Source organism: Corythoichthys intestinalis, chromosome 7 (assembly GCF_030265065.1).
Source record: "Corythoichthys intestinalis isolate RoL2023-P3 chromosome 7, ASM3026506v1, whole genome shotgun sequence".
NCBI classification, from domain to species: Eukaryota; Metazoa; Chordata; class Actinopteri; order Syngnathiformes; family Syngnathidae; genus Corythoichthys; species Corythoichthys intestinalis.
Genome location: NC_080401.1, coordinates 26,727,713 through 26,752,797, shown reverse-complemented (window position 1 = coordinate 26,752,797; position 25,085 = coordinate 26,727,713). Strand labels below are relative to the sequence as shown.

Genomic DNA, 25,085 nt, shown 5'->3' with positions numbered 1-25,085 from the left:
CTGCCTTTGTCCATGGAGCCCGTTCAAGTATCACGCATGCGCTATAATTCGCAGTCTGAGATGCGCTCAGCAAAGTGACCGCATGCGCAGAAGCATCCAAACAAATTGTACATGCTAGCTGTATGTCATTCCAGGGTGATCATATATTGATTTCCAAAAAGAAATAACAGACATTAATAATCCCCGTTTAGTCCTTTATTCAAAGTTTATATGGACTGATAGAACGCATACACACACGCACATAAACCATGACTTGTGTGCGTGACATGACGTGGGTGTGTCAATTTGCCCCGTCTCAGCCATGTAAGCAATACTGAAATATTGCTCATTCGGCGCATAGAATTAAAATCGAAAATTGGCAGGCTTATTCTTTTCTTCATTTATTTATTTATGACCGTGTTCAAGCCCGCTTTGTGCATAAAAGCAGAGTTCAAGCTAGATGCTAATGCACAGGTAGATCGCTCCCGTCCTGCCTGCCGCTTTCACTTTGCTGATGTCATTGCTGCATGAATTCCGATTCGGGAGACTTGAACGTTCAGACCGGCAGCCACATTCTGGAAAAATGTGGCCCAGATCGGATTTAGACCACATACGAAAGTGACCCAGATCGGATTTGAAATAGTCCAGTTCTATGCGACTTGTCACGTTCAGACCGTCAAGTTAATGCCTCACTCGATTCGGGAAAATACAAAAAAAAAAAGCGGATTCATGCATTAAGACCTGTAGTATGAACGTAGCCTTAGACTAGGTTCAAATGTGTAAAACGAACATACCCAGAAGTCAATAAAAAAGAGTGAATCCTCATCACAGCATATTGCGCTGTTAATAACAAGGAAGCCGAACTTTTAACTAAAGATGCAACGATACCGATACTAGTATCGGCAGGGGGCGCCGATTCGGCCCAAAATGGTGGTATCGGTATCGGCGAGTACCAACAAAGACGGTGCCGATACCATTTACCGGTCCATTATTATAACATTTGACCGCAGCCTTTTTTTTTTCTCCTGGCGCTCACTACACTTTGTCTCTGTGTTGTGTGATGACACATGAACACCAAACATCTATCGCTATTGGCCTCCTCCAGACCAATGAGAACGGGCAAATAGCCACTTCTGACCAATGACATGGCCGACATGGCGGCGGTCGGGAAATATTTCAAAATAGAAATCCCGTCAATTAAAATCAATGGCTGCGTGCAAGATTTGCGGCCTGAAAGTTTCGAGATGTGGAGTTAAATCGGTCAGTTTCAATACATCGAACCTGATAAAACATGTGGAGACGAAACGTGAACGAACACAACAAATTTGAGCCTGCAAGAGCAGGACTGCTATCCAGAGGAAGGGCGCTGGACAGGTGCAACAATCTCTGGTCAGTTCACTACGTCTATTTTAATTTTATTGTCTTTTACTGAAAGAAATGCTGCAGTAATTTGGGAACTGTTTCCAAAGTAGGGTTGCCACTTTTCAGAAATAGAAATAAGGCACCCCCCCCCCCCTCCGAAAAAAGGAGGCTAATAGAGAGACGGGATGCTGTGGTCAATTATTATTACTTATAATTGTTAGCGTCCGCAAATGCGGAAACAAGGTTGGACCTCGAAGCGGACAACAAGCGGGGGATAAGTACAAGGGTTTAATGATTGCAAACAAAAAACAACACGCGATCGCGGGATAGTAGAAATAACAAAAGGAGTCCGTGACAGCAGGTCGACAGAGCTCAATACTACAAACTCGAAGGTTAACTAAGACGATAGGCAGCGAGCCAAAAAGCCAAAATAAAAACACTCAAATACCTGCACAGGGTAGAGGTTACAAACGAGTGCAGCACACTAACAGAAAAAACCCAATGCAGGGGCGTAACAAGCAAATGTAGCAAGACTATAGTGCGAGATGTCAAATGGCGATCAGCAAAGCAAATATCTCGGCAACCTTCTCTGAGCTCACCCGTGCTTAAATGCTGCATTGATGAGCCCGCATTGGATTCAGGTGCGACGTCAGGAACGCCCCCACTAACAGCCCAGCAACAAAACACAATCTAACCAGCAGCAGAAAGTGACAATATTTTCATGAAAGTTGCACTGTTTGGCCTTTGAGAGGTTTAAAAAAAAGTTTACTCAGTTCATTCAGAGTTGATTATTATGAACTTATTTTTACTTTCTTATTGTTGGGCTAGTATTATACTTTGTACTAGTCTTTTTCCTATTTTGCAAAGGTAAGCAACAGCCTGACAAAGCCTTGATAGCAATGATTTCACATCCAATTATGTAGCTCTTTGGGAAAAAAAAAAACCAAAAACAAATATACATATATATATATATATAATCGGGGTGGTATCGGTATGGTATCGGTATCGGCCGATACTGCACAGCCAGGTATTGGTATCGGGGCCAAAAAATGGTATCGGTGCAACACTACTTTTAACAGCACGTCTGCCGCACATCTGCTGCACGCACGCACGCACGTACGCACGCACGAACGTGAGGCGATAAATCGCAGTGGGAAAATTACCGCCTTCATTTTCATTTACTGTGCGATAAATTGAATTATTGCTTATTGCGACAGGCTTACGTGGCATCTATTCATCTACTCTGCTGCTCCTGAAAGATGTAGGTCTCATCATCATCTTTGTGCAAAAAATAAGAAATATAATCTAAGAAATATAAAATAAGAAAAATCGTTTTTATGACAGCCCTAGAAAGACTATATCATTTATATTGATGTAGTTCAAATGAGCACCTTACAAAGGCTTGATTTCCAAATTAAGTACTCCTGTTGTTATGCAGTATTCATGTTTGCATCTTATTATTTGAACAACTGACCCTTTTTTCATGAACCAAGTGAAGAAAACTGTTTATCATTTATTTATTATCTGTTTCATGTATTTATTTAGCCAGGTTCGATAAAATCACTTGTGACATTTCATATTTGGCTTTGACTCGGACTGAAAATTTTGCTCTCACATTGCTAGGAAAATACACTGTATGTCTTGTATCGATATTCAGCCAGATATATTGGAATATGATTTTTTTCTCCAGGCCTAGTTCAAGGCACCATTCATATCTATACATCCTTTATGAATCAGGACCCTTAGAGAGTATCATTCAAGTTTGAAAAGGCAGTATTTTTGACACAGTTCTTGGGATGTTATTGCACAATGCTGTAAGGTTAGATATCACAGAAAAAAGGATGCCTCGTATTATTTACCTTTATAAGACATTGTAGTAAAAACAGTGTGAGCTCTTGGGCTCTTCAGTCTTTTCTGACCCCAGTAGGCTACTGACTGTACAGACAGGACGTAGAAAGTATCAGGAAGAAGACCATGTAGCCACAGCTCGCACTGCACCTGTAACATAACACAAAAATGAAGAGATTTTTCTTTTAAATTGGAATTTCTACTATAAATCTGATTCAATTTTTTCAGGGTTCCAACTCATATCCTATGGAAATGACGCCAAAAATCTGTGGCTTCATAAACCACCACAGTCAATGTTATATTCATCTTGACTTCCTTTATATTTTCCAATATTAATCTCCTCCTCCTTCTCCTCCTCACACAGCGAAAGATGTGTGTGCCCTTCTAATTGACTGACAGGCAGGGCCTGTTCTGAATTAGCCTGCTGTATGATTGACAGCTCATTACAGTCAATCAAATCTGTCTGCCTGTGTCAACCTGAACCGCCACAACAAAGAGATGCTTAGACGATAACACGTTTCTGTGTGTGTGCGGGTTCGTTGTGTGCGTACGTGGGTGCATGTAAGACAAAATGTTACAGACCTGAGTTTTAAGCAGTTCCTTAGTGACTAAAACAAAAACATTAAAAAACAAGATATTTCTAGTGCAACCAAGATAGTCAAAACATATGAGCCGTACAGCTGTGTGTGTGTCTGTGTAGGAGAGAGAGAGTGAGGACGGGAGAGAAAGTTTGTGTTGCATTAATGCAACTCAGAAAGAAAAAAAAAACTTTCATTTCTATTTTAGTACTTAATGTCAGAGGACATTATATGAAAGAAACCAATGTACATTTCATAACCACTAATTCCACAGAGGATTTCACGTTTGATTAAGCTTCCTTCATATTCCTTTTTTATGGCAGTTTTAATGCTGCATATCCCACATCTTGCATAGAAGCCTAGTTGAGATGAAAACTAGCTTTGTCCTAAACAGTAAATTACACATTGTTTTTCTCTGCTTTTCCTGCAACTACCTGTTGTGATGGTCCCGTGTCCTTTTGTGCCTGGTAAGTAGATGCAGCTGCTGGTAAAAAAACACTTGTTAAGAGGTCTCATTTAAGTTCCAGGCCTACCAGCCAAGCAGAACAGACGACCTGACTAAAGATAAATGGCTCCAATGGGCTCGGTCTGGGATTACCATCACTACTTAGGATCGCTAACTCCATATGAACAACTTTCATTTGGAGCTTGAAACTCTGATGTTTATATTCTTGATGTTTCTTTTCTTCTTAAAGTGAATGCTCACATGGTGCACCAATCACTAAAATACATACAACAGACACTCTTCACAGACCAAAAAGTTTGAAATGTTTTCACATTTTTCTGGGGGGAAAAATGCCTCGGAAATTACAGAAAAACCTCAAGTTTGAACAGCTATTGCACGCGATGTCACATGAGACCTCTGAATATTTCACAAGACCTCAACTAATAGCCAAAGCACTGTAAATATCTAAAAGATAACCTAAACACATTTGTCTTTGTATTTGTTTTCTAATGTCCACAAGTACAATACACTCCCTCTGCACATTCACTACTGCGTCCTACTACCTGTCATTAAATAAAGGGTGAGTAAACAAATCATTTGTAGACTTAGAAGTGCTCAACTACTTATTAACAAATTTGGCGATAATAATTAGGATACCAACAGTTTGATCGGTTAACTAATATTTTTAAGTCAGACAAATCAGAAGTCTACAGGCATCTCTATTCTATTGTAATTGTTTTACTCGTCAGATTTTTAGAGTAAAACATTTATTGTGTTTAGTGCAAAAACAATACACGTAGTTTCTTTTATTCGTGAACATCCAGTACATGTAACGTATTTTCCACACTATAGGGAGCATCTAAAAACCTTCAATTTTCTCAAAAGCCGAAAGTGCGTCTTATTATCAAATGCACCTTTATATGGATCAATATTACTTAATTATGGCATGACATTCCCTTTCATGCAGCTTCATCTAGTGGATGCATACGCAACCCCAACAACTAATACTACTGCTCCTTATAATACGCCCTATATATGAAAACAGTTTTAAAATAGGCCATTCATTGAAGGTGTGCCTCATAGTGCGGAAAATACGGTAGATGAAATAATATAAATAACATTCATGCAGTTCAGTATGGATAAGTAATTGCATTTCCTTTTACAATTTTCCAAGATCGTTCGGGTTGGAAATGCCCAGAATTATATTTGTCATGTTACTCCAGTACATCCAAAGTATTGGGCAGATGAGACCACTAGATTTTTCATTTACATTTGATATATAAAAACGCTTTGCCCTGATTAGATGACAGTATTCCTTAATTTGAAGATGGACATCAGTGTTGTTTGGCTTTCACTTGTCTTAGAATAGTTGTGTGCCCTATCTCTACCAAGTATTGAATTCAATATACAGTATACTGTATATTGTCAACAGATTGCACTGAATAGACAGTATGCACTGCTTACATACAGTAATTAGCATAACAGACGTGGATGTAATATTGGAAGAGTTAGCACAGGGGAACACTGACCTGTGGTGCCAAAGTGTTCATAGCAATATCACTTGTTGACGCTTGTCAGCTTGCCTCAATTCCCCATGAATTTGGTGGCAGCGTTGGAGCACAGTCGTCTAACATGGATAAAGGACAGCTGGGCTCTGGTTTGGCCCACATAAGGCTGTAAGTTGTTTCAGCTAATATATGTTTGTGAATTTCTCATTAAGTTTAGAGCTACAGTTTGTGGAGTTATGTGTGATTGATTTGGTATGAGAATTGTAAATATTTTAGCATTCGTAGCATTTAAGATAGCAGACTTTTGTTAGGCAAATTAAGCTAGATGGACGTTTGCACACCAATCGTTTTGGGTCAAGTGTTTTATTGTTAAAATGTGTGTCATTTCTAACATAAGTGTACATATGTGTGTTACAGCTTTACAAATTGTCAAAAGTGAAGGAAGTAAAAAGTTTCATAAACCACAACTGCTTTGTTTGCTGTCTGTCAAGCTTAACAACTTCACATTTCGTGAGGACAGAACACGTCATAATTAATAACGTAAAGTAAAAAAAACACGATACTGTGATGTACAATAAGGTACTGTTTATGCGGCTTAAAAAAAACAAACAGTAAAAAATTAAGATACTGTGAGGTACAATAAGGTACTGTTTGTGTGACTTAAAAACAAAAAACAAAAACAAAAAACAACTGGAGACAAAATGGCGGACGTAAAGTCGAAATCACGTATTTTTGTAAAACTAATACTGGATTGACAGGTTGAGTCTTGCTCGCTTAAAACCATCTATTGATGAGATATAATGCATCCAACTGTGGAAAAATTCGATTTTTAGAACACAGGACCTTTAATGTTGGTGCAAGCCTTAAATTGTTTATGTGGGTGCAGTACCATACTTATAACTGCACATAAAAATAGTGAGTTATACCCAAATAAATATTATCAAGACATTTTACAAGAAGAATCTGTATGTCTCTAGTTCCCCCCCCCCCCTTTTTTTTTAATGCCATATACTGTCCTAAAGCCCCAGTTTAGTACTTTTCAAGATTTAAAAAAATGACAATAAACCCATATGTAATGGAATCAGATTATAACTATTATGACTGCATTGTTTAATTATTGTGAAATATTTCCTTACCCCCTGAGTCACTCGGCTGTTGCTTCCTTTTTTACTCTGCTGGTGTACTTGTGGCTGTATAAACCGGGTATGCAAGTTTTTATGTAATTCATGCTTGTTTTCTTGTGTTGGATGTGTGATGTTTTGTGTCCTATGTCGTGACATCCAGGTGACTCTGTAGTTTTGGACTGGCAGGTCTCCTTCCTGAGGGGGGTCCCAGTGTATATAGACCGCCACAGTGATGCCAATTCCCCTCGCCCTACTGAAACAGTTCAAGATGTCAAAACAGAACAACCAACTTCAAGTACTCAACAAGATAGTGCAGTAGACAATTGCAAGAAGAAATAATCTTAGTACTGGAGATGGGAAATTATTTTTGGGAAGAAAACTAACACCCCTCCAACAAGTTTTCATATTGATCTTGAATCCCGCACCCTTCCGAAGCAAAGTCCTTAAGGAATAGGCTACCCTTAACCTCAATGTATGGTTTGGAAAAAGAAACATTTCATTTACAGCATTTCAATGAATAACTCATAAAGGGAAATTAATTTGATGCCCTGATTTAAAGTGTGTGAATGATTACAATAATTTAGAACTTTTCCCTTTACATTCGAGGGTTGTGCTTTGTGTGTCTGTTGTTTTTTTCCTGTTGAGGTTCTGAACAGTGTTTCTGCATTTTCATTCTATGGTGTTTGTTTTATGGTATGTTGGCGGTTTGGAATACAGTGGCTCTGTGGTTTTGGCCTGTATTTGTTGATCAAAAATAAAGTTGGAAAAAATCTAACGTAATTGGAGCTGCAGTAAAATCTTGGTTTGTCAACTGATTTTATTGTGGCTTTGTAACCTTCCTTTGACCCCTGATCACTGCTGTACAATGGCAGTTCAAAATATTTCCCTTTTTTTTTGGGGGGGGGGGGGGGGGGGGGGGTTACTTCATGCAGTGGGTCTGTTTATCAACAATTACTGGGATTACCGGTGCATGGGAATATAAGTACAGTTTATAGAGAAGGTACAAAAAGGAAAAGAATATAAGTAATTATGTTTTCTCAATACCTTCCTGTGAAGTGAGAACCTGCTTGTGAAGTAATTTGAACCAGAGTCTGGTTGCTCACTCGAATATTTATCGGAGGCCCCGGAATGGACGGGTCTGCAGTGAGATAGACAGGAACTGTCATTAATAGTAATGAAATTAATAATGATAACAAAACTCAAGATGTCACTTTGGCCATACGTCATAAGTCATAAATGATAACTATGAATCAACAATATCCAACAATCCGTGCTACTACAATAAAAGAAAAACCTCAAGATCAATCATCTCCAGCCCCTCTCATGACCCTGAACATGATAAACGGAGAGGAAAAAGCTCATTTCCTCTTGGTTTCATTGGAGTCCACTCAGTCAATTAGATTAATAGTATCAAAGGTGAGCGATAATGGAGAAGCATGACAATAGCTTTTTCAGTAGCTACAACAATCTAGACCAAAGACGTCTGCTCCAAGTCTATGTTTGCCTCTGAGGAGAAATCCAGAGGTCGCCCGCTCTTTCAACACAGAGTCTGTGTCTTGTTAGTACCTCATAGCTTGTGCTGTATTTAATTACAACTACAAAAAGTACCTGATTAGAACAACATCCGTTCAGGCAGGCCTCCCACTGGTCAGAGACTTTGTCTGGTTCGTCTTTATGCACAAACCAAAGTTTGATATTAGATTCGATGGACTTGTTTAATTTTCTGTTGCATGCATGCAACACATTAAGCTGTTTATTAAAAAGCCTTTGTTAATTTGTTCTCCCTCAGCAAGATGGATTTCAGTGTTGTATTTGATGAAACAGACATCAGGGTTAGTTCTGTAATCGATATTATCTTGTGATTACCAAAGGGAAGCGATACTGTCAACTGGTGAGGTCACATTAAAAGACTCGAAACAGAGGAGGAACCTGTTCGACATCTGCTTGTTTCCTGATTTGCAACCCCTGACCTCTAGCCCCTGACTAATCAGTCCAATGAACTAGAAACACACGACTCTGACTACTATCAGATGGTATTTGGAATGTCTGTATGTGTGTCTTTAACCTTTAACCCAGAACCCAGATTTAACACACACAGATGCGCTCACAAAAGTATAAAGCTGCCAGAGCAACAGTCAACTTAAAACAGAGGAAACAGCTGAAGCATGATCCCTGCTCTGAGTCAATGTAAAAAAATATATAAAAGGCTGTGAAATATACAGGGTGACCCCAAAAAAAGTTTACACTGCCATAATACAACTTAAATGCCATGTTTATTCATCTTAGAATTAGAATTGAATCACAAATTATACATTATTGTAAAGAACATGTACAGTACACTCTATTTTTCAATGTGTCCTCCCTTAAGTGTCACAACAGCCTCCAGGCGCCTGCGGAACGCTTGACAGGTCTTCTTTATGTAGGATGCTGTCATCTTTTCCCAAGATCTAACAATGGACCTCTCCAAGGCTGCCACAGAAGTTTGTGGCTTCTTACAGGCACTGTCCTCCACAGTTGCCCATATGCTATAATCCAGGGAATTGAGATCTGGACTCTGGGGTGGCCAAATATCACCTTGTCAATCAACTTTTTGGTCCGCACAGATCGTCACTTCCAGACCCAGGTTTTCGTGAGGCTGTTCCAGTATCTTTCAGCTTCTTTTTAACTTTGTAGACTGCACATCTGGATATTCTCAGATTTGCTGCAATCTCAGTAGGTGTCAGACCGGCACGCAGCAATTCAGGTACAGCTAAAGTTTTCTTCATTTTCAGCAGAAGCACAGGAATTGTAGAGACGAGAGATTACCAGCTGCATTGAGTGACCTTAATGTATCACTTAACCATGACAACCTATTTAAATATGTTTCAATGGCTTTTAAACAAGCAGTCAACTGAGTGTAAACTTTTTTTGGGGTCACTCTGTATATTTGTCATGTGCAAATAAGCAAAGATTTCTCATTTCAGTTTTTCAAGAATGAAACGAATATGATGAGAAATGATAAGGAAATATTTTAGGGTCAGTTTCGTTCTGTTACCTAGTTTTTTAAAAAAGGCAGTCTTACCACTGTCTCCAGTCATTTTGTTAAAAAACTTTTCATGTATTAAGGACAGATGTGAGTGTGTTATTACTATTGTCATCTGAATTTCCACTAAAAATCAAATAAATATGTTGACTATTCCTCCAAGTCAGTGATAGGGCCAAAGTTTATGTTTATGCTGTGGTTAAAAATTATACTTCAGGTAAAGTGTCAACAAATAAGGAACACTTTAGGAGGTCCAGTTATCCCAAAGTCAGAAACACTTGAGCTATTTCACACAAATATGACCACATAAAAACAAGAGTTTGATGAATAAAGAGAGGAAACAAAAACATTCCTTGGTTAACTTCAGAGAGGTACTGCATAATATCTATCATACATTGGCACAACGGTAGACTAGATGTGTTACTCAGGCTTTTAAGACAAATTAGAATTCCCTGCCAGGTCAGTGTAATCTGTGTTATATTCCACGGTGTCTCGAAGTGTGCTATTCTGACCTTTATTGGAGATGTGATGCTTGCTTGGTGTTGTGAAGCCCCTGCTGCCTTGGCTGTTTACTGCCGCCACTCTGAACTGATACCACCGCTGAGGTCTTAGATCTGACAGTAGAGCATCCTCAGAAAGGGTCTAAAAATACAAACACATCAAATACATGAAAAGATATGCAAGGTTCCTAGTGTGTGTAATAACGATTTTGTAAAAATGTGTAGGTTTCAACAAAATATTTCATTATAATCACTGTAATTCAAAGGTTAAAGGGCTATGGGTGCCTTATTTTGATTCCCACAAATTAGTCAAACCCATTCATTCACTACTTACCATCATCTTTATTATAGTGACATGCAAAGGTTTCGACACCCTGTTTACTGTATGTTCAAACCTTTTCATGCTAAAATACGTTTTTTTAAATCATCCACCACACAGCTGAGGGTCATTTGCTAATCATTTTGCAGCCAATAAGCAGTCCTCTTCACATTCCCTTTAAATCAGGGGTGTCCAAACTTTTTGCAAGGGGGCCAGATTTGGTGTGGTAAAAATGTGGGGGGCCGACCTTGGCTGACGTCCTTTACGTAGATCAATATATTTAAGCAAATTTTAGCAAGCGATTCTGTGTGTCACATTTGCTTTATTATTTTTTTTTATTAAAAATTTCAACAATCTTGCAACTAGCCTTTGTGGCATTCTCTTTCGACTCTCGGGCGCTTGCGAAATGCTGCTGCTGTAAAATTAAACTAGTTTCAAGTTGCTTCAATTTCTCGCTACGTATCTTCCCTGTAATCTTGTCGTACATGTCAACGTGTCTTGTTTGGTAATATTGCCTCACATTGAACTCTTTAAAAACAGCGACTGTCTCTTTGCAAATGAGGCAGACACAGTTGTTGCGTATTTTGGTGAAGAAATAGCCCAACTTCCACCTATCCTTGAAGCGTCAGCAGTTGCAGTCAACTTTCTTTTTTTTGTTGATTGTCGCCATTTTAGTAAATTGGGAGGAAAGGGTCACACGGGGTAATGTTAAGAGTGCTGCTGCCTTTTACTGGGTAAATGAGGAGCAGCATTTAGTGTGTAGGTTACTTAATATGCTGGTAGCAGTACTGCTGACCAATTTAATAAGTCTGTGTGCGGGCCAGACGTTATTGATTTTATGACAGAGGCTGGGGGCCGGATGAAATTTGTCCACGGGCCGCATTTGGCCCCCGGGCCGGACTTTGCACATTTCTGCTTTAAATGGTTTAATGCTAGCCCTTGACAAGACAAAAAAATATTTATGTGCTTGAGTCCACGAGGTCAAAGGGCACACAGTATGAGGAACTGCAAGCTGATGAGTACAATGGGCAGATGATGTAAAGTTGGCTATGGCGATCTGAAGGGGCTCTTTAAACCCACAATGTCTCCACTGTGAGGCACACATGCTAAGCCCTCCATTACCATGTTGCTGTTGGTATGATACGGCGACACACAGTATGAACGTTAAGGCCGGGTCACACTAGTGGCAGCCCAGTGTGAAGAGCGACCCATGGCAAGCGCAAAAATGGAGGAGCCACTTAGGTTGATGTAGACTTTGTCAGGAAGTAAAACGCGGCAAGCATTTTTACTATAGTTCCAAGCATCAATGCATTTATAGTCGTGTTTTACTAGTTTCGGTGAGAAGGTGAATAGTTTTTTTGTTGTTGTTGTTCGTGAACATTTCCATACAAACGCACATTGAGGTACTATTTAGTTTCGCAAGGAAAGTTATCAGAGTCATTTTTCGAGTGTCCCAGAGCTCGCGAAACTTTAAAAAAGTGCATTTACTGAATCAAACTTTGCTTATATCTGTCAACCGAAACAGCCTGATAGCACAGATATAAGTACGCCTGCCTCTCTGCTATAGGATGCTTTGCTGACATCAGTTCGACAGCGCTCTCTGAAAATAGAACAAGTTTCTATTTAGGGCCACGCCCCTCGGCGAAAAGTCCCCTCCTACATACACAATGAATTGGTTGCACATCAGGCATTCGCTAGAGTGAAACGGCCTTTATGTGAGTTTAGAGGACAGCTAATAGAAATTTTAAAAACACAGATTCCTCCAATTTGTGGTTCAAATTATTATAGATGCGCATGTTGTGTGCAATCACTGGTTTTGTGACACAAAGGCAGCACACAGACATGAGCTGTCATCTATTTAGGTCCATAATGAATGTTCAGTCATTCAGATGCAGCCGTGGAGTGACTGTGGCTACCAGTGGTTCCTTTTTAAGCTCCGCTTATTTATCTAACCTCACACGGGCACACTCACACATACACTCACACGGATAGTTTACCCTGGCAAAGTGTCAGACATGCAGAGGAAAGGTTTAAACACTCAGGCAGTAGACAGATGAGGTGGAAACTGTCTATCATATCCAGAGTGAATTATGAGGTAAAGATATGTTACACAAGCTTTTGAGGTTGATAAACTGTTAAAGCCAAAACCTTTGCAAACATCAAATCATCAAAGGGAAGCCTGGGCTGAGAAAAGAGAGTCTGGTGGTTATATACCATGGCAACAGTGATCCATGGGGATGCATTATCTTCACTGGGGTGAATGCCCGTGTTCCAGCGTGACTGGAGCACATAAACGACCGGCTCTATGCTGACATTAAACTTGGACACCCACATCACTTTCACCCGTCCCACTGGATCCTCCATGAAGCTCATATCCCTGCGGGGTTTTAGAGGAACACCTATAGTGGGAAAAAATATTTATGCTTAGTAATCATCCCCCAACTCCAATCATACTTGTAATAACTGCATTGCATAATAACATATGAATTGACCATTTAATCTGGTAGTGCTAATAATAGGTGTGCTGTATTTACTACAATAGTCATCTCCTCTGCGTGCAATGGCTCAAGCGGCCTAAATTTGTTTGAATTGTGAATGTGACAGTACATATTTACATGACATATTAGATTCATAAGTAATTTTGATATAAAAACAATATGACCAACAGTTAAAAAAAACAAACCTAAATTGGATAAAATCTGAAATAAAAACTCCAATTACTAATAAAGCTTCTGACCCTTGGTACTCATACTAAATTTTGATCACTAAATGTACTATACCGAATTTTAAAAGAGAAGAATAATACACAGAAAAAAGCCCTTTTTCTTCTCTTGAAAAGAGAGCGTTCGGGTTGAATGCTCTGGGCAAACACAGGCCTACAGTGTATCACAAAACGTGAGTACACCCCTCATATTTCTGCAGATATTTAAGTATATCTTTTCATGGGACAACACTGACAAAATGACACTTTGACACAATGAAAAGTAGTCTCTGTGCAGCTTATATAATAGAGTTAATTTATTTTTTCCCCTCAAAATAACTCAAAATATAGCCATTAATATCTAAACCCCTGGCAACAAAAGTGAGTACACCCCATAGAAACTACGTACATCCCTAAATGTCCAAATTGAGTACTGCTTGTCATTTTCCCTCCAAAATGTAATGTGACTCGTTACAGGAGTGCTGTCAGCATTGCTGCAGAGATTGAAGAGGTGTGGGAGGTCAGCCTGTTAGTGCACAGACCATACGCCGCACTCTCCATCAAATTGGTGTGCATGGCTGTCACTCCAGGAGGAAGCCTCTTCCGAAGACGGTACACAAGAAAGCCCGCCCGTCTCATCAGACCATAGGACATGGTTCCAAAAATCCATGTGCTTTGTTGACATGTCTTCAGCAAACTGTTTGCAGTTATTAATCATTATTCATATTTTTTTATGAACTAATAAATTAATAAAGTGTCAATATAAACAAAATAGCAGAATTAAAATGAATAAATGCCGAAATACCCTTTTGTTATGCCTCCAAATTGTTAGGTTTTGTGTTTGGTTTCTCCTAGTGTGACTTGTCCCTGTGAGTACCCATTGCTCTCACCTGTGTGTGTTTTCCCAGTGTATCCTGCAATCTGCATCCACCTGTGTTACCCAGCTGTTCCTCGTCTCGTTACCCCTTGTCTGCGTATATAATGACCCAGTTTCTTGTCACTCCTTGTTGCGTCATTGTCTATGTCTATGTCTACGTCAATTTCAAGTCCGGTCCAAGCCCTCGTGTACCAGTCCCTCCGATTTAAGTAAGTTTTGTTTGAATCTTGCCCTTTTGATCCTCAGTGCTTTCAGTTGTACTTTGTGTTTTTGTTAGATATCATTAAACGTTTTTTGAGTTCACCTGCCTTGCGGCTTTTGTTTCCCTGCAATTGGGTCCACACAACCTGCCTGCCTGCCCGCGTCCCTGACACAAATAACAGTGAAGTTTTTTTTGTTTGTTTTTTTCATAGTATTTAACTCATTGCCTGTCATCGACAATGATAGACATCCAATTAAACTGGGTGGACAGTCTGTGAATGCTCATTTTTCAATGCCACTGACTGCGCTAGACATCCAATCCATTTTGAGCCTCCAGTCAAAATGGATTAGAGGTCTACCATCAATGGCAGCCAATGAGTAAATCAAAAGGGGCTGGAGCTAGGTCATCTATTCGGTTCACCTTTGTAAAGATTGGCTGGTGTTTGACATGTGTGTCCACATCCATTGAAGCAACACTTCCTGGGGAAAGGGCAATGTCGGTCTAGTGAGCAGCTTTCCACACAGGCGGCCGCAAATCCAGTCGCGCGTTGAGGTTGAGGGCAGTCACCCTGTCTGGATGACCTCAGAGATGTCAGAAACTCGCTGCTGGTCACACATTCTGTCTGCTTCTGTTGAGGCCAAAAGAGACAGCGGTTTTTGTTTTTCTTTTACAAAAAATAAATAAATAAAAACACTGACTCTAAAACAGGAACATGCAGCAATGGAAAAAGTACTAAGAGTTCACGTCAACTGAGTACAGTGTAGGTGTGCACATGCACAGTATGAAAAGTGTATTTGTGAGTGCAAGAATATGTGTGACAAGAATCTCAGACTGTATATCTAAACAGAAATACCTACAGAACTTACATGTATAACCATTCCACCCAAAAATAAAACTTGAAAGGGTTGTGCTAACAAAAACAAGTTCCCTGTGTAGATTTTTTGCGACGAACACAATCACACATGCAAACAAGTAGACACACCATACACTCTTTTTACCTCACAGGACTTCAGAGAATGCTTCTTCTTGGTTTCCCAAAGCTCTTTGCATGGTTTAAGGCACTTGAATTGGAAAAACAAAGCAAAACAAAACAAAAGTCAAGCTTTTTATTTTTGCTTTACAATTCATCAAATGCATCGAAATTCCAGGAACCATGAAAGAAGCTACAGTATCACGTGAGCTAGGAATTACAAACTGCAATTGTGTATCTTTTAAAAGAAGTGGATGATTTTAAAAATAAAAATGTTGGCCATAGTTCCTCTGTGAACAAGAAAATGGAGGAGATAAAGATGGTAGTATTATTTTAGGGCTCAAACAACACAGAAGAGCTTGACAGAACGGTGAATGATGGCTCTTTGCAAATTAAAACCAGAAACCATATAAAAACTGAGGTTTAAGCCCCAACCTCCTCTGCCTCCTTCTGTTTCCCTGTCTGTCCGTTTGTTTCTCTCAACTAAAAAGGGTTTGTGGCTACATTTCACTATTTCAGGAGAATCAACACAGCAAATATCCCTAAAAAGCCATAATTTAAACCAAAAAAATGGTCAGTTCTTGATGTAAATTGATTTTCCAACAACTTCAGCTGTTTTAAATAAGATGGTCATTTTTTTGAACGACAACTGCATGCCATTAGACTTCATCATTATTCCAGTTAAGCAGTGGATAAGAGACATGGGTAAAAAGCCGAAATTGGGCTTCAAGAAGCTTCAACAAAGCCAGTTGAAACCACATGTGTTTGAGTTCTTAATTAGTACTATAAGCCCGGGTCTCAGAATGAAGTCTGAAAGCTCTGACATTTGCTTCATTTGATATAACTCGGGAGAAAATGTTTGGTTTCACTTAATGTTTCAGTAGCCGATACATCAGAGATAATCGAAACATTCACTGGGTGTCAATTTCATGCCTTGTGCCCACTTTATGAGGCAGATAACTTCTACCAATCTAGGTGGTGTAAAACAGTAACTCAACAGAATAAATACACATTTGTTTGATTTGAACATTCAGTGATGTATAGACCCTACCCACCTACGTCACAAAACCACGTGCTCGCTGTATGGTTCCGCCCACTTGTCCATCATTTTGACTCTGTATTAGCATTGTTTTCAATTGATGGCGGAATTTAAAATGCATTTCATGGAAGACCCGGTGCTTTCTGATGCCGCAAACTCACTGGATCTGTTGCATAAAAGGCGTTATGAGGAAAAGCTTCGTTCTATACAGTCGCCAGATCCATATTTGATGCCCAAATCGATGTTTTTCGACCCACTGTCTTCGCCCTGCCTGTCAATTATCTTGTCCACACTAAATCAGCCTATTCTCACGAAAATATGAAAAACTTCAAGAGCTTGGAGGCTTATAAATACTTCGTTGCTGGTTGGGTGAAACAGGTCCTCGTCCACGAAAATTCGGCAGGAATCTATCTTGTGCTTTGAAAGGTGAGTTACGAAATTTTCAATTCAAAATCTTTTGTTATTGCTAACATCCACTGTCAAGTCTAATGTATTTCATGTCGTTTGTCAATGGAGTTAAGGCTTTTAATGTTTATATGGTTTAGCGATAGCACTCTCACTACATACATACGTGTATGTTGTCGGCGATTAGCCTAGCAATGATCTTAATTGTGGTTATTTGTCAGCCCCCTAGACGAGGCCAGTTTCTTTCACTTGGTACCAGCTAAATATTATTCAAAAAATAACGATGGTGGAAGAAAGGGAAGTCACAAACATCTTGAATTTGAAACTATGTCGTACTACGTCGTATGTTGTCGGCGATTAGCCTCGCAATGATGTTAATTGTGGTTATTTGTCAGCCCCGTAGACGAGGCCAGTTTCTTTCACTTGGTACCAGCTAAATATTATTCAAAAAATAACGATGGTGGAAGAAAGGGAAGTCACAAACATCTTGAATTTGAAACTATGTCGTACTACGTCGTATGTTGTCGGCGATTAGCCTCGCAATGATCTTAATTGTGGTTATTTGTCAGCCCAAAACCCTCTAAGTATATCTTAAATGCATCTTACCGGATATAAAATGACTACTACATAGTCTGTGGTGATTTTTTGGTGCCCAGTTTTCACGTCGAATTGCAGCCGTCCATTTCGCTCTCTTTGGATCCCTCGGAATACGGTAAAACTTCAAGTCTCTCCTTCCATCTTCTCTGTTAGTGCAACCAACAGCCACACACGCCTTCACCATTTTGATTATTAATGTTAAGGAGCAGAAAAACACGCCGTAAATAGGAGAAATGTACGTAGCCGTAACAGGTTAACACTATGTTTTGACGGACAAGTGGGCGGTACCATTCAGGAGAGCGGAGTTGTGACGTCACGTGGGTAGGGTCTATAGAAGTCATATAACAAAGATACATTAGTAGCAGAAGCTCTAATCCAGCCGTGAGGCTCAAACATGGACCATAGACTTCACCATCTGTTGACTAGACAGCTCCTACAGACATTGCGCCACGCCTTTCCGGAGGGGGCCGACCCAGGTAGAGTGTTGAGGTGGCTTTCATTGTGATAAACTCACGCTATGCTCAAACACCTTTAGGTGGAAAAACGACTAAGGTTTTACTACATACAGGCAGACAGGAGTGTCTTAAGAGTGATTTACCATATTTTTTGGAATAAAAGTCAGTTTTTTTCATAGTTTGGCTGGGGGTGCGACTTATACTCAGGAGCGACTTATGTGTGAAATTATTAACACATTATTATATCATTTCACATGTTATTTTGGTGTTTGGAGTAAGACTGATGGTGTTTGGTAAACTTGTTAGCATGTTCTTTATGCTATAGTTCTCTGAATAACTCTTAATGCTTGTAAAATATCTCTAGAGAGGCAGCGCCTGTATGTATCATATTTGCTGTTCTTATTGTGTGTTTTCCACCCGCGATCGGACACTTGCAGCCAGTTGTGTGGTTGTTTGAACGATGTGCTAATGCTAGCGAACGCATGCTAACTGTTTGTGTCATTGCTGTAATAGCAGCTAATTATCATTTATTTACGTTGATTCGAACCTGTTTGGTATCGAGGATGATATGGATTTGTATTATTTCTATTTTTAGTTTCACTCTTCATATGATGGTGTCATAACGACGGCCAAAATAAAGTCAGCAAATTATACGGATGTCCAGCATCGTCATTTGGGAGTTCAGCTAGCTGTATAGCCAGGACCGAGCCGTAGCGTCCTGGTGAGGACAGTACATTCACATTTCGTTGTTAATGCATCATGTAACATTATTACGTAAAATGAATGATGATTTCTGGGATGTACGTATTTATTTAAAATAACTTTAGACTTAAAAAGCTCTTTGTTTTGTGACAGCCACCAAGTTGGATTTTGTATCCAAACACAATTGCGTAACTTTAGCTTGAAATACTTACGTAAAATGAATGATTACTGTCCTTTTTTTTTTTTTGCTTTTAACCAATAATCTAGACTGTTTTATGTTCATATCTATGGAAATTCAGGGATGTACGCATTTATTTACAAGAATTTCAACTTAAAAAGCTCTTTGTGATGGCGGCTATGCTGTATTTTCTATCCATACACATTAGCGTAACTTTACATTCAAATGATCAGGTAATTTTTGGCCAACTGCCCGTTTTTAGCCAAAAAATTAGTAATTTAGACATTTCTGAGTACATACAAAAACAAAACAAAAAAAGCCTTTTACGTGTTTTATTTGATTTAACGTTTCAATCTAAAACCGACGAGGACCAGATAGCCAACAAGATGTGATGAGGTAATAGTAACATCGGAATTACACATACATAAGTAGTGATTGTATATTTAAAAAATGCAAATTTTGCTTTTGTTGAGTAAAATTAAGATGATTCTAAATGCTTTCCTCAAGTATTAAGTTTCTGATGTGAAAATTGAGTGATTTGTTAGCTGTTGAAAACTTGCACGAAATTAAAAAAAAAAAAATTAAGTCACTATTTCTGACAGAAACCTATATATGTTACATTGCTATTGATCCTGAAAATATAGGTCATTATATATATAAAATATAGGTCATTTGGTGATTTTTGTGCATCTAGCGTAAAATTTGAGAATTTTATAGCCATTTTAAGTTTTGTTATATTTGTATATAAAAATAATTAATCAGGATTTTATAAGAGAACAACTTGAATTTTTTTTTATGTCGCTGCTCATGGAGACTCATATATGCCTAAGTGAGGTGCCTGTTTTGGTTTTAGATCGCTAGCGGCTTTGGTTTTGAAAATATTTGAATTTCAAGTTTTTGAAAATAGGCCCCCTACGGATCAACCCCAAGCCCCAATGACACCAATCTTATACTTTTAATTATTATTTATTAATTATTAATATTATTGCTGAATTTTTTTGTGCACCTTTAGTCTTTCTGATACCAATAGTGTGCCCTTTTTTTCAGCAGCTTAGGTTCATGACCTGATTAGTCTCCTGTTTGGTCCATAAAATACTCTACAATTTCCAAATCTAGATTCTTGAGTGAGGCAATTCTATGTTACGCTTCAACTATCAAAAACTGCAAAGTTTTTAGAGTGTATATGTAGGTAATACAATTTTCACTATACACCAGGGCCATTTCTTTTCTGAATGGAAACTAGGATCTCGTATTCATTTTCATTGGTAGCGAATGACTACCCCTATGTTCACGCCAACAATTGCACAAACTGCCTCCTTGGTAAATGCAGTGACTTATGCACGTCTGCAAAATTTCCCAAAAATAAAATGCCTAAAACATTAATTTACATCAAAATACCACGTTGGAAATGATGGCAGATCTCTTAAGTATTTTAAGAGGTGACAACATCAATTTGTACTTAAAACCTAAATTTCTGTGCAAAAAAAAAGGATCCAACTCAGTAGCACTTTAAAAATGTGAACATACAGTCGTGTAAAAAAGAAAAAAAAAAACTTTAACGCAAACGCAATACATTTATTTATATGCGGTATATGCAGTATCACTTTCAAAGTACTGTACATAATATCAAGTCGTGTTCTGCTGTTTAGTCAATAGTATAATGGAAAACTGAGAAACCTAAGGCTAATGCATAGTGTGGAACCCAGACTCTCAAATATCCCAGGCAAGCTTTGAATCACTATTACATAGACAAGTATTTATTTAAGGGAGTGAGAGACTCTTTAGCCTTGAAGGCATCAAAAAAACTTGAAGACTCATGGGTAAGGATAAATTGTAGATATTGCGTGCTCTAGGTCAGAGGTTAGAAATGTTGCTGTTTAACACATCACCACACTGTAGCAGCTGAGATTAATGACTGTGTATACAGTGCTTGTGAAAGCAGGCACAGTTTGCATATGATACCCCTGGTTATCAGTGAAATAATTAATCACAGAAGCTGATACAGACACACACAAAACACCTTGTTTCGTTGCCCTCCACTGACTACTGCTGTTTTATAGCCTCACCTGCCACAATATAGGGGTGACAGCCACACTCAGCTAAAGGAAGAGGAGGAAATGGGAGAGGGTGGAGGGTGATGTGGTTTTGACATGGAAGAAAGCAGAAAGGGGTGAGTGTCCGTTGAAAAGGGGAGAGGAGATGAAAGGTTAACTGTGCAACAGGTCCAGAGGAAAGCTGGCAGAGATACAATGAGAAATAGATGGCTACTGACCACATGTGCTACCTTTCCATATGGTCATCAGCAATGTGGGAGCCATGTAAGAAAATGGCTCAGTGCTTTTGAAACCATACTGAGACCCCTCTCACAGGAGAGGCTGATTTGGTCCACTTCAGAGGTAGGTGGAGTAGCCAGATAAGAGTACTGTGAAAAATAAATTGTCTATCAAATATTACATGTGTAAGTAACTATTCAGTGGAAAATAAATACTCAAGTCGTGAGTAACTGGTGAGTATTAAATCAGAGAATGAACATCAATTGGGGGAAGATTTCTATATTTTACTACTTTGCACTTTTACTGTTTGCACTGTGAAAAGAACATCAATTTCATTCAATTGTGCAATGACAGTAAAGGCATTCATTCATTAATTTAAAGGCATTCACGTATTCTTTCGTTCAAAAAACATACACACACACAAATTGAGGAAAACATATCCCCCAAAAATTGTCTCAAATTTTGATTTCTTTGTTTGCATTTATAAAACTACACCAAGGGCTTACAAGGTAGAGCAGACATGACATGTAAATATATACGGTATCTTTTATTGTATAGACAAGTTTCCTGAGCGCAATATGGGCGGCGCCATCTTGGAAAATGTCTGCTCCGAACAACCGGTTTAGAAAGGACACCATGAATTGCGGTTAAAGACCAAATGTGAAGTAAGGTTGGCCAACCATGTTTTTGAATAATACTGTATCAATGGCTAAACAATCATAAGTATATTTTCGTTTTTTTTTTTTTAAAGCAACCCTTCCAGATTCTTTGATTAACCCATAGCAACGCCCTTGACAACGAAAATGCTTTTCTTCGACAATCTTGGGAAATCTTTGGAAATTACGTCACACAGAGAACTGCGAGGGAAGTCCGCTATAGAACAGTATTGTTGCATTGCTTCTCGGTAAGATGCCACGGCGGTGTGTGACGATGTATTGTTCTCAATCGAAAGAAAAGTTGTATGAGTGGCCAAAGGATAGAAGGGCACCTAAATGGACATCTTTTGTTCGCACGAAGCGAATGAATTTCACGCCATCATCGAGTAGTGTTCTCTGCTACAAACACTTCGAAGATGCCTGCTTCCTCAACCGGTCTGCTTATGATCAAGGATTTGCAAAAAAGTAAGTGTGATTTTTGGAAAGATGACTGATGACTTTGTCAAAGCAGACCTGCCAACTGTTGTGGAATGAACAGTAGAAGGTAGCGACGTTAGCCAAAAGGTAACTCGAGGCAAAACCCCGATCGTGTTGTGGAATGAACAGTAGAAGCTAGCGACTTTAGCCAAAAGCTAATTCGTGGCAATCTCCGATCATAGTTGTATTGAGTTCATTTTGCCTACACTTATAAATTCGTCAAAAACTTTTCTTTTATCCCAGGCAATAGTAGGTGGTTTATTTACCTGACATGTTTCGGCGAACACTTCCGCCTTTGTCAGATGGTCCGAAGGCGGAGGTGTTCGCCGAAACATGTCAGGTAAATAAAAGCTAACGTCGCTAGCTTCTACTGTTCATTCCACAACATTATCGGGGATTGGTCAAAACTTTTCTTTTATCCCAGGCAATAGTAGGTGGTTTATTTACCTGACATGCTTCAAATCATAAAAATAATAACAGTCTATATCTTACCAATATTGTAATCTCGATGGGTCTTGTCTCCATTCCATATCAGGTAGTCTGGGCACATTGTTTGCAACCTGATTAGCGTCTGGCTAATACATGTATGGTCCAACATAAAATTCCAACCTCCTCCTCTTCATCCAACTTTTCAAAAACTTGGATCTCCTCACTTGCGCTCGATCTATCGCTTAAATCGCTGTTTGAATCATTGTTTGAAGGGCTTTGTAGGGCGGCCGTATGGAGCGCTGCCATCGCTGTTCTCGGTGTGACGTATCACTTCCGGGTTCGTCCCCTTTCAGGCTCGAACTTCGGAAAGGCGATTATTTTGTCAAATGTACAACATATAAATTATTTTTTCATGCTTTATTTGTTGGACAATGCTTAATTACTTTCATTGTGACCCTATTTGGAATTTTATGAAATTACTTCACATTTGGTCTTTAAGGTAAGCAGTGTGTTGACAAAGTTAAAACTGCAAAATCAAACCAGAGGAACCAACGGAATCTCCAAAAATGGATTTAGCATGACGTATAGATGAGACTCCAAGATGTTCTGTGCTGCATGTGAACTCTTATCACTCCGTGGATCATTCGTGGACAAAATTTAAACAACCTGTCAGCCTGTGTTGACGTGAGGTGTAGATTGATACGCCGGCTACTTGAGTGACCAAAAAGAGGTGATATTACATATATTACATTTGCCGAATGCAGAAGGGCTGACACGGATTTTGTTGTCACAAGGAAATACTACAAGGTAAGTACATATAAACAAAAATAGTATGTAATTATTTTTATTGCAGATATTGACCGCAATAAAACATTTGGACAACATGATACCATTTCTTGTTTTTTTCAAACGAATGGTGCATGTGCATAACAGGTCAATAAATCACAATTTATAAAATAATTTAAAAAATAGCATACGAGGATGTGATATCAGACTGCAGAGCTCCGGAGCCTCGCCAGACTTTCACCTGACATTATGGCCTCCAGAGGGGCTTTCTCCCGCTGTCCTTGATAATTCCAGCTCCAATAGCCTATCTTAAAGTTGTTGTAGTTAAAAACCTCATAGTTGGATCGCGGGATCGAGCTGACGGTCCACAGCGAGGCGAGCCACAGTCTCCCAGCCACCCCCGGGTAGAACGCACGTAGTCTCGATATATGTCCATCAACATACAGTAAGTGTTGTTGTGAGGCACATCAACTTGTCTTTCCTTGCCTAACAGCGTTTTCCACCTGTAAACAAATCAACAAAAAACTTGTAACACTTGCATTTATGCGTTGACATAATTGTGCCATCCAACACGTACTCATTAGCAACAGGCTAGCAGCAAATACAGTAGTTGTAGTAAATAATATTAAAGATCAGAATTATAATCATCATAGTAAAATCATATCAAACGCAACAAGTCGTTTCATGCGCAAGATTTTAGCTTTCGTATTTTTTGAGCACCGGGCACATGAAAATGCAGGGATAGGAAGAACATACCTTCTATAACACAGCGGCAACATAGCTACAAAAACACCCGGTCTTTGTGGTGGCACGAGCTTGGTTCCACATCTGCCTTCGTGAACATGTTGTCCTCCCCTGTCGTGATGATGGCAATTGGATGCGGTATTTCCAAATTGTCTTTTTTTGATGAATAATGTTACTCCAGCTCCACTGCTGTTTTGGATGAAGAAATTCTAAAACGGAAGTTGCGAGCAGACATGTAGAAGTACCTCAGAAACTTGTCTATAAACAGGGGTGCACATAAGTGGTCCGCATGCGCGCATGCGTACTGGACGTATACAAACGCGCTGGCCCTCAACGGCTTCCATACGCTTTTGCGTACCGATGGCTGACCACTGTATTTGCGGCGGACACGAGATAATCACTTCTCAAAATGTCGGAGGCAGGCCCCACTGAGTAATTATTTCCGTGTTCCCCCACCTCCGTCAAAGGACAGACAGACGACAGAGACGTCGCCGGAGCTACCGAAAAAAGGACTTTTGCTGAAAAGTGGCTGCAGGAGGTACCATAGCTAGAAGCAAATGATGCTCGCACGGATATGTGGTACAAAATTTGCCGTGAGAATCGCTGATAACGGCAGCGCATTTTATGTTGGGTCCAAGAATTTCAGCTATCCAAACTTTGAAATGCACGAAAAAAACAGCATGTGACAATTAAGCAAACTATCGATGTCAGGCAGCACCCCACTCGCCCAATGGACAAGTGGCGGAATAAAGTTAATGAATAGCAGCGCCATGCACTGACAAACGTGTTTTTGCTCTTATTTCACAAAGCTAAACATGCACGTTCAATGAGCTCTTATGAGGAGGAGGGCATCCCACTTTTACAAAGGCTTGGAGTTAATGTGGGAGCCGCATAATGCCCTTTATTTTG

The 25,085-nt window shown here is 39.4% G+C and overlaps 1 protein-coding gene across 2 annotated transcripts in view; it reads right to left on the bottom strand.

The window, feature by feature from the left end:
- Positions 1–25,085, bottom strand: part of anos1b (anosmin 1b) — a 71,183-nt gene that overhangs the window by 10,499 nt on the left and 35,599 nt on the right. The window contains exons 3-9 of one of the 2 annotated variants that reach the window (XM_057842173.1): positions 15,464–15,526; positions 14,886–15,093; positions 12,900–13,084; positions 10,379–10,508; positions 7,889–7,982; positions 6,857–7,097; positions 3,201–3,339 (exon numbers count right to left, since the gene is read on the bottom strand). In XM_057842173.1, the coding sequence (XP_057698156.1) occupies positions 3,201–3,339; positions 6,857–7,097; positions 7,889–7,982; positions 10,379–10,508; positions 12,900–13,084; positions 14,886–15,093; positions 15,464–15,526 (1,060 nt within the window). The remainder of the gene's footprint in view (positions 1–3,200; positions 3,340–6,856; positions 7,098–7,888; positions 7,983–10,378; positions 10,509–12,899; positions 13,085–14,885; positions 15,094–15,463; positions 15,527–25,085) is intronic. The other variant, XM_057842174.1, reaches the window with a different exon arrangement.